Source organism: Saimiri boliviensis, chromosome 1 (assembly GCF_048565385.1).
Source record: "Saimiri boliviensis isolate mSaiBol1 chromosome 1, mSaiBol1.pri, whole genome shotgun sequence".
Taxonomy (NCBI): Eukaryota; Metazoa; Chordata; class Mammalia; order Primates; family Cebidae; genus Saimiri; species Saimiri boliviensis.
The window spans coordinates 144525962-144536869 of NC_133449.1; the positions used below are offsets into that span (position 1 = coordinate 144525962).

At 44.4% G+C, this 10908-nt stretch overlaps 1 protein-coding gene across 1 annotated transcript; it reads right to left on the reverse strand.

The window, feature by feature from the left end:
• Positions 1-288: 288 nt before the first annotated feature.
• On the reverse strand, positions 289-4913 carry LOC101033231 (haptoglobin). The gene is made up of 5 exons (XM_010350683.3): positions 4878-4913; positions 3351-3433; positions 2946-3047; positions 2135-2209; positions 289-1222 (listed from the first exon to the last, which is right to left on the reverse strand). The coding sequence occupies exons 1-5, from the start codon at positions 4880-4882 to the stop codon at positions 444-446; spliced, it is 1044 nt and encodes a 347-aa protein (XP_010348985.2). The 5' UTR covers positions 4883-4913; the 3' UTR covers positions 289-443.
• Between the last annotated feature and the right edge of the window lie 5995 nt (positions 4914-10908).

Here is a 10908-nt window from a genome sequence, read left to right on the forward strand (position 1 = left end):
TCAAAGTTCAGCTTCACTGTTTCATAGCTATGAAACCTTAAGCAAATCACTTACCTTCTCCTTGTCTGTAAAACGAGGACAAAAATTGCCTTTCTAGGACCTGGCATCCAACAGACACTGAATCACTGAGCATGATTCCCTAAGATGGAACAGTGTGTATCACCTTAGGGATTCGTAGTGGGTTTGGGGTATTTTCTACCATACTCCCCGTAGACTCTATACCTTTTCGCTAACCTGGACCATCAAAGAGAGAATAAAAAATTCTCAAGACTGAACACAACACAGAAATGAGTCAAAAGAAAGCTCTTTATTGACTGATTCAGCAGCACAGAGCTGGCACCCATCAGCTTCAAACCATGTCTTATCCCATCCACTCCCATCCCCTTTGCCCTCCTCCAGGCTGAAATCATGCTTTCAGGCAAAGGCTTCCAGCCAGGCTTGCGTTAGTTCTCAGCTACGGTTTTCTGAACCCAGTCCTGGATGGAAGTCGCCTTCACGTACACACCGTACTCAGCCACGCTACAGCTCTTATCAAAGCTTAGGATCCCAGCCGCGTACCACGTGTCCTCCTCCAGGTCATGAACAGCAAAGGCACTGCCCGCATCACCATAGCAGGTGTCTTCCTGGTACTTGGACATGCCAGCACAGAAGGTGTGTTCGTTCAGTATGGGCTGCACCCCGACGGGGCTCTTTGGTGTCTTCTTTTCAGGGACTGTGCTGCCTTCATAGTGCTTTACGCATTGGTCTTGGTCAGCCACAGGCAGCATGACATACTTCAGATGATCAGTAAATTTAAAGTTGGCATTTCGCCCCCAGCCAGACACGTAACCCACACGCCCTACTTCTGCATAATCCTTTGAAGGTAGGCAGATGGGCATCACTCTCTCATTAACAGGCACCTTCTGTTTGAGTTTGATGAGCCCAATGTCTACCTGGGAGTAGTCAGGGTGTAGAACCACCTTCTCAATCTCTACAAGCTGATTTTTCCCCACATAGAGTGTTAAAGTAGGGGCAATGTCTTTTGCTGTTGCATTTTCTGAATGGTTCAGGAAGAGATTTTTAGCTGTGGTCAGCAGCCATTGTTCATTGATTAGCGTGGCCCCTGTGGTGAGATTATGGCGGGAGACCATCTTAGCCTGCCAGGGAAAGCTGCCTTTGGCATCCAGGTGTCCACCCAGGATCCGCTGCACTGGGTTTGCTGGATTCTTGGGCTTCCCACATACTGTCAAGAAGAGCAAGACACTCGTGAGTGGAATGTGCAAGAGCCTCCCCATCTAAGAAAGAGGGGTGAAACCCTTGGTGGCCGTCACTGCTGCATGAACTAGAAAGTTTAAATGCTTTGCCCTTACCACCTGCTCATCTCGTTGCCAATCGTTGTAGTTTTAAAATAATTCTGTTTTTATAAAATTGTTTGCATTACAAAAAGCTCTATTTCCAGCCTTCCTAAGAAAGGAAATGAGAAATACTGAGATTTTTGAGCCCTGGCTGATGAACTGTGTTATATTTAAACAATTATCCCAACAAAGGAATTTCTCCCATTCCCTGAAGTTCATTGAAAGGGCTATGAGCTACAATATTTCATTCTCTCTGAAGAAAGAGGAATCCAGAGCAGCACCCCACTAGAGTTCAGATTTTGTAGATGGTGCAGTTCTGCACCACTAAGAGCAGGAGAGGCTGGGCCAATGCCTCCAGTTCTGAGAGGGAAAGGAGAGAGCAACAGCTCTTCCTAATAACCGGAAGCAGAGTCCCAGCCCACGTCCAGCCTCCTGCCAGGCTTCCAGGGATTAAGATTTAATGTCATCCCTTGACTTGTTCTCTCTGGAGTTTGCTTCTCCTCAGACCTAGGGCTCTCTAGCAGGCTCTCCGTATACACAGGCTCTCCTGATCTGTGGGCAATGTGGACAGTGGATTCAGCCAATGCTCTTCAGGCCCTGATGAACAAGATCCTTAGATCCTTGGTGACCCTTAGGGAGTCATCACCTAACTGCCCGAGTCTCTCTCCCTGGCCAGTACGGTTCTCCCACATCCCTCCTCTGGGCTCTTGTGTGCTCAAGGGAAGCCGCATCGGAAGGCTGTGCCTCTAGGACATGCCCACCTGGACACCTGCCTGGGCTCTTAAGTGCTCAGCACCCACCTGCTTCACATTCAGGAAGTTTATCTCCAACAGCCTTATTTGTCCACTGCTTCTCACTGTTTAAGGTGTACACTCCTAAAACAAAAGGCAAGAAATGAGCCAAAAGAGAAGTCAAGTCTGGACCCAGTGCAGAGTGAGAAGTCATTTAAGCAGAAGAATTAAAAAGAAGAGTTGGGGAGGAGGTAGAAAAGGGAAAAGGAGGGAGAAGAGGAGGAGGAGGAAGGGAGGGAATGCTGTGCCGGAAGCCAAGTGCCTCGACGCCAGTTATGCCCAGAAGAACAGACTGTGGTCATTGTGGACACAGCCAGGCAGTACAGGGAGGGCTCAGGGTTCATATTCTGACTCTGCCTCTTACAGGCTGCCTGAATTTGGGCAAGACACTCAACCTGCCTGTGCCTCTGTTTCCTTATTGGCAAAGTGGGGATAATAATCTCCATTCAGAGGGATATTATGAGGACTAAGTGAGCAAATAAGTGTAAAGCACTTAGAGCATTGCAGGAAATGCAAGACTCATCAGGGGAGGGTGGCTTGTCACCATCAGTGTTCCTTCTTTTCCCACATCTCCTGCTGGAGATGTGAATCTGACTCTGAGATAGGTAGGCTGCATGGCATTGCCTCCCCTTAACAAAAGAGAAAACTTGAGGCTGACGAAGGTTAGTCTGCCCAAAGGGCCACAGCTGCTGGCGACAAAATGCTTCTTAGAATCTAAATCTCCTGGCTTCAAGGAGAGCACAACCCCAGCACCACCCCTTATGGAAATGTCGGAGCAGGGGTTGTGTGTAGGGTACTGAGGCAGTTGTCCAGGTCTTACCATCTCCCTCTGTGCGCAGTCTATAGTAGGTCTTACAGTGATAGCGAACCAAGTGCTCCACATAGCCATTTGCAATCTCAGGGGGCTTTGGGCAGCCGTCATCTGGAAAGAAAGGCAAGCTAGAGAGTTTACTCTTTGGAAATTATTCCCAGAGACCCATGAATAGTCAGATGAGAGGACGCTGCTCTGCACATCAGTCTCCTTCTACCCCAAATAGAAGCCAGTGGAAGGGCAAGCTCCCTCATTTCTGGCAGGATCCCCAGTGTTCTTCAAGGTCCTGAAAGCCCAGAGGTCGAGATAAGAAGGGGGAACTGGGTGTTCTCGGAAAGCAAGAGTGCAGACCCAAGAGGGTCAGAGTGGGATGCCGCACCAGGGATGAGACTCCTACCCAGCTCAAAGACTGACCTGCAATATCCGTGACATCGTTGCCTGAGTCCACTGCAAAAAGCTGTCCCCAGAGCAGGAGGGCAATGACAGCTCCCAGGGCACTGCAGAGAGAAGACAAGAAGGAGTGGAAAGCTGGTCTCCCTGCTTCACAGCACATGCGTGCATCCACACACACAGACACACACATGCATGCACACACACTCCTCCCACTAAGCAGCCAGAAAAGAAAATCGATATATGGAAGTGCTAGGACCAAGAAGTTGCCCCTCCCCTGCACATGCACAATTTAGCAGCTTCTGAGCTACTAAGCTTCCAGCGAGCTTAGAAGTCCTGCTGGAAATTCTGCATAGAGAAATAGGAAGAAGCATAGATTGGGGTGGGGGGGCTCAGTTTCTGGCCACATTGAGGAAAGTACACTGGCAGTAATACAGGAGCCCTCCAGGAAAGAGAAACCTCCCTCAGCACCTGGAGGATACTGCTAATAAAATGTAGATGACTCAAGGATGGGAACACAGGGCTTATTATGCCATTCCCTTTACTTCTTGAAATTTTCCATAATAAAAGCCTCCTTCAATACATAATGTAAAATACTTATGTGATTATTTCTAGTATTTTATGACAATTCACCTTTAGGAAATGTATCTCGAACCCCAAAATGTCAACAGGTCACCTGGAAGAGAACGGGTGTCTGAAAGCAGGACTGTGGCCATGGGCATTGACGCACAGATGCCACCCGCCAGTTCACCGTCCCACTGACAGACGCTGGCTATTCAGGCACTGCTTGCTACTATTAAAATAGTTTTTTGGCCAGGCGCAGTGGCTCACGCCTGTAATCCCAGCACTTTGGGAGGCCGAGGTGGGCAGATAACAAGGTCCAGAGATCAAAACTATCTGGTCAACATGGAGAAACCCCGTCTCTACTAAAAATACAAAAATTATCTGGGCGTGGTGGCACACACCTGTAGTCCTGGCTACTTGGGAGGCTGAGACAGGAGAATCACTTGAACCCAGGAGGCAGAGGTTGCAGTGACTGAGATCACGCCACTGCACTGCAGCCTGGCCACAAAGTGAGACTTTGTCTCAAAACAAAAAGTTTCTAATGTTTTTATTTCAACATTCCAAAAGTCTTTTTGTTTTTATAAGATGAGTGCCTTAATGAGATGTATCCCAGGTACTAGTCAGTTAATTGTGTCACTCAAATATGTTGCTATTAGTCTTCTTATACATTTTTAAAGAGGAAAATATCTGCTGTAAATATATTCAAAATGCCAGGAAGCCTACTACGGGAGCTGATGACATCTCCTACAAAGCTAAAAATGCAACCTCAAGGAAAAAGACACCCCTGAGAGTAAATCACATCTCCTGGGAAAGATAGCACTGTCTATGGATGCAGAAAAGGAGAAGATTTAACCCATGAAGCCCTTTAGTTCACTATAATTTGGCCCATTTGCCCTGCTTTTTATTCTATTTCTGCATCTCCACCAATGTACACAAAGAATGAAATGAAGAACCACAGGAAAGGCAGAAGAGAAAGCTGTGACCCACCTCATCTTGGTTGGTCTTGTCTCTGGAAGAGCAGTGCTGTGGGGCATCTGCTGGTCTTTTTATGCTGCCGCCAGCTCACCTCTCCCCATCTCTGTTTCGTAATTCCTGTGTCTACATGACTTTGGCCTTGGTAAGGTCACTCTCTGTTCCAGTAACCACAAACAATACCTGTGTGAAGAGTTGAGCTCTTGCTTCACGCTTGATTTTCCTGTGGTGTTCTCTTACAAACCCCAGAGAAACCTAGCAACTTCATTACCCACGAACCTGCCAAAGTATTTCCCGAAATCAGCAACTGGGCAGGCCAGGGCATGGCAGGAACCGTCAATCTGTCTCTATCTAGGAGGATTTTCACACTGCAGAAGGCCTCACTTGGAGTTGTTTCAGACCCATGGTAGACATTTCTGCAGCCTAGCTTATATGGGGCTCTAAAGAAAGCACTTCCTTGTCACAGTAGTTTGCTTCACACAATTTTCTTCACCTTGTGTGTGGACATCTCCATGTTGCTTAAAAGCTCTCCAGCCTCAAATCAGTAAATGTGTTTATTGTGTCTTCTCTGATTGCTCTTTGCAAGAAATCACGTAACTAGTAAAAGCTATAGTGTAGACTGACAAAGACCATGCTCAATAACAGTGGGTCTCATGTTTTTATAGTCTGGTGATTAGCCTAAATAGGCAGATGAGAAAAAGCCATATGTCTCAGCCAAATGTCCACCTGTGTGCATCCCAGGTACTAGTCAATTGAAATTTAGTAGCAACTCAATACAAGATTGATTTGTTAATTTAAAAGGGTTGGGCCGGGCACAGTGGCTCACACCTGTAATCCTAGCACTTTGGAAGGCCGAGGTGGGTGGATCACATGAGGTCAGGAGATTGAGACCATGCTGGCTAACATGTGAAACCCCATCTCTACTAAAAATACAAAGAAGTAGCTGGGTGTGGTGGCATGCACCTCTAATCCCAGCTACTCAGGAGGCTAAGGGAGGAGAATTACTTGAACCCAGGAGGCAGAGATTGCAGTGAGCCAAGATCGTGCCACTACATGCCAGGCTGGATGACTGAGTGAGACTCTGTCTCAAAAAAATAATAATAATAAATTTTTAAAAAGGGGTTAGTGGTTCTTAGAGTTACAAAAAAATTACTTTTGGATAATCATGGTAACACTGATATAATAGGAAAGTAGCTAGAAATGAGACAAATGCCCATAAACAGGAGGATGGGTCAACCATGCATGGTATGTTGATATGATGGAATATTACACAGCATGAAAAAGAATAAAGTCTGCAAGAACATGGATAGTCTTACAAATGTAATTTTTGAAAGAAAACCACAAGTTTCAGAAGATTACCTTCAGTATGATAGTAGTCTTCTAGAGAATGAAGTAAACTTGGCAATGGATTTTTAGATAGGACCCCAGAATCACAAGGAATCAAATCAAAATTAGATAAATTGAGCATTATCAGAATGAATGTTTGTGCATGAAAAGGCAGTATTAAGAAAGTAAAGACAATTACAGAATGGGAGAAAATCTTTGCAAAGTATGTATCTGATAAAGGGTTAATATCCAGAGCATATCAAGGACTCCTACAACAACAAAAGGACAGACAACTCAACTGAAGCGGAAGCAGAGGATCTGACTAGACATTTTCTCCAGAAAATATACATAAAGTGCCAAAAAGCACATAAAAAGATACTCAAGGCCTGGCAGTGGCTCACACCTGTAATTCCAGCACTTTGGGTCCAGGAGTTCGAGACCAGCCTAATAAAAATACAAAAATTAGCTGAGCATGGTGGCATGCACCTGTGGTATCAGCCACTACTCGGGAGGCTGAGACAGGACAATTGCTTGAACCTGGGAGGCGGAGGTTGCCGTGCGCCAAGATCACATCACTGCACTCCAGCCTGGGTAACAGAGCCAAACTCCGTCTCAAAAAAAAAAAAAAAAAAAAAGAAAAAAGAAAAAGACACCGAACGCTAATTGGAAAATGTCAATAGGGAAATGCAAATCAAAACCACAGTGAAACACCACACCTACTAGGATGGCCACAAGTAGTGAGTTTGTGTGTGTGTGTGTGTGTGTGTGTGTAACAAATGTTGGCAAGGATGTGGAAAAGTTAGAGCCCTCGTACATTATCTTGCTAGTAAGAATGTAAAATGGTGCAGCTGCTGTAGAAAACAGTTTTATGGTTCCTCAAAAAGCTGAACATTGAATTAACCATGTGACCCAGCAATTCCACTTCAAGGTATACAGCCAAAAGAATTAAAATCAGAGACTCAGAGATGTGTCTGAACAACAACGTTCATAGCAGCATTTTCACAATGACCAAAAGGTGGAAGCAATCCAAGCTTCCATCCACAGATGAATGGACAAATGCATACAATGGAATACTCTTCACTATAAAAAGGAATAAAATTGGTACATGCTACAACATGAATAAACCTTGAAAACATACAAAGTGAAAGAAGCCAGACACAAAAGGGACAAAATATTATATGATTCCACTTACAATAAAGTATCTAGAATAGGCAAATGCATAGAAACAAAAAGTAGATTGGACTTTACCAGGGGCTGGGAGAAGCAAGAAATGGGAAGTGCTTGCTTAATAGGTACAGAGTTCCTGTTTGGGGCAATGATAAAATTTTGGAAACTCGCAATGGTGATGGTTGCGCAATGCTGCTGATGTAATAAATGCTGCCGAATTGTGTACTTCAGAATGGTTACAATCAGAAATTTTATGTTATCAATATTTTAGCACAATAAAAAATTCAAGAAGTAAGTAAATAAACTTCTTTTTGTTGGGAAAAAAAAAAAAAGGAAAGAAACAAGCAAGACTCAGCAGTATGTTGCTCAGGCATAGATACCAAAGAGACAAAACTATATTTTTAAGTCTTTTAATGGAATGGAAATCCCAAAATGTGAAATGTTACATCCCGAGGAGAGGTAGGAGGAAGGCATAAGAGAAAGACACTTAGAGAAATATAAATAAGTTGTTAATGACCCAGGTTTTGGGCCGGGTAGTAAGTTCATTAATGTACATTATATTATTGTGTTTTATTTATATATATATATATATATATATATATATATATATATATATATATATAAATGCCCACATATATATGTCACATATAATGTTTTCTAAGTATCAAATATTTAAAAATATGAAGGAGGAGGGAATCACCCAGAGGACATAGTGGCCCCTTTTCCATGAATTTGATCCAATAGGTCTGCGGGGATGTGAGAATCTACATTTCAAATGTCCATAACTTCCCACCCCTGCAGGTACGAGACAGTAGACTGCAGCTCTTCACTCATAAGCAGGAGCCGATTTCTCTACCCCTGGAATCTGGGTTTGGCTCTGTGGCTGTGTTGAAATAATAGCAAATATAAAAAGGATAGCCTTGAAATGTGCTTGTGAATTGGGGTTTGCCTGCTTTTCCAGCGCCTGGAATCTGGGGGCTGCCCTATGAATGAGCCCAAGTTATTCCTCCATTGCTGGAGAATGAAAGATCCCCATAGAGCAGAACCGAGAAATCCCAGCTGACAGGCAGCCCCGAATTCCCAGAAGCCCTCCGCAGAGGCATAAGCAAGCCCCTGCCAACATCAGCTGAAACCGGTCCTGACCAAAACCACCTCCAGCTAAGCCCAGCCTACATTGCTGACCCACAGAATCATAAGCTTAATAAAAGATGGATGTTCTAAGCCACTAAGCTTGGGAAAGACTCATTAGGTAGCAAATGTTAAACAGTAGAACTGGCATATGGAATTATGGAAATGGAGCTGCTCTGGCTGAATCTGAGGTGAAGGTGTTAGAATTCTGCTCCCCAGGTCCCTGGGTTCCTGCCATGCTCTGTCACAGCCTGTCTTTACCTGCACTTTGCCACCCAGTTTCCTTCAGTGGCCAGAAGGAGGGAGCTACACCCTACATTTTCCAAGGAGAACATGTGCTGTAGACTGTGAAGGATTCCACTACACCTGGAGCCCTTCCCTCCTTTGACATCCTCATGCCCTCCTCCCACCCCCCCAACCTCATCCAGTCCATCACCCCTCCCCACAGAAACTGTCAAGCCTTAGCTTCTCACAGTCCTCTGTCTAGAATCTTGGAAATGTCACAGCCCCAGGCTTCTTGTTTCTTCTCTGTCCAGTTGCTGCTACTTTTCCAGAGGGAAGAGATGGCTCCTATTTCTGTGGCTCTGGATCCTCAGGGAAGCAGGGAGACCACTGGTCCTGCGAAATGGAGGGAGGGCTGGTGCCCTCCTAGGGTGTCTAAAGTGAAACATTTCTCACCACTGCTGTAGAACAATTGTTTATTCACCAGGTACATGAAAATTCATTCGTCCTCTGAACATACCCTTAACTCTATTACTCTGACCCCTTGTCTTGGCCAAAAGGGGAGCATTCACACTCAGCCTTCCTGCCCTGGGCATCTTTCATTAACTTGAGGAGAAACAGGATCCAGTCCAAAAGGCTTCTCTCTTTCAATGGAAAAGTCAAGGTGTGCGACAGCAAGTCAGAAGACTCCGCCAAGGGAAATAGGAATATATTTTGTCAGGAGAATAGAAAGCAGGAAAGCCTGAAACATTAACAGGCAGGAGAGCAGTTGACAGAGGAGCTTGAAGGGGAGAGTTTTGATTTTAGAAGCAAAAAATGATTTTTTAAAGTTCACTCTGCCAGTCAGGCATAGTGGCTCACGCCTGTAATCCCTGTGCTTTGGAGGCCAAGGCAGGTTGATTGCTTGAGCCCGGGAGTTGGAGACCATATGGAATAAAATGGGCAACACAATGAAATTCAGTCTTTACAGAAAAATACAAGAAATTATCCAAGCATGGTGGCACACGCCTGTAGTCCCAGCTACTTTGGAGGCTGAGATGGGAAGATCGCTTGCACCTGGGAGTTGAGGCTGTAGTTAGCTAAGATCATGCCACTGAACTTCAGCCTGGGTGACAGAGTGAGACCCTGCCTCACAAAAACAAAAAGCTCACTCTGCCATTACAAAAGTCTTGAAATTTTGTAAGCTACCAACAAATAAAAATAATAAACAAGTCCTCTGATAATTTCACCACCTCAAGACAACCAATAACCACTATTAACCCTTTAGTGTTACTTCCTTCCATTTCTCTGTACATACTTTTACACAGTTTTGATCACTCTTTGTATAGAATTTTTTTGATCTACTCTTTTCACCCAATGTTGTAGGCATTTTCTATGTTGCAGCAAACTCTTTAAAACATTTTAAATGCCATATTATACTCTTAATTTAAGGAGGAGGTATCACATGTACTTTAATCTTGGTGTTATGAGTCGCTTCCATACACACAGGGAAGAGAGGTAGGGAAACCACTCTCATTTTAGTCCATATGGATGTACAAATGATCCAGCATCATTTACTAAAAATGCCTAATCTTTTTTTTTTTTTTTTTTTTTTTTTTTTGAGACGGAGTTTCGTTCTTGTTGCCCAGGCTGGAGTGCAATGGCGCGATCTCGGCTCACTGCAACCTCCGCCTCCTGGGTTCAGGCAATTCTCCTGCCTCAGCCTCCCGAGTAGCTGGGATTACAGGCACGCACCACCATGCCCAGCTAATTTTTTTTGTATGTTTAGTAGAGACGGGGTTTCACCATGTTGACCAGGATGGTCTCGATCTCTTGATCTTGTGATCCATCCGCCTCAGCCTCCCAAAGTGCTGGGATTACAGGTGTGAGCCACCGCGCCCGGCTTAAAAATGCCTAATCTTAAATGTTCCTCTCAATGAATCTTTATAGTATGAAATATTTCTAGCACCCCAGAAAACTTCTTTGGGTTTCTTTCAGTCCACACCCCACCCCTACCAAAGTAACCACTGTCCTGACTTCTATCATGATCAAATAGTTTTGCCTGGTCCTGAACTTCATATAAGTAGAATCAAATAATAGTCATTCTTTGTTTCTGGCTTGTTTTTTTACAACATAATGTCTGTGAGAATCATCCATGTTGTCACATTAGTTTCTTTTTTATTGCTGAGAAGTATTCCATTGTGTGACTAAAACACAATTGATT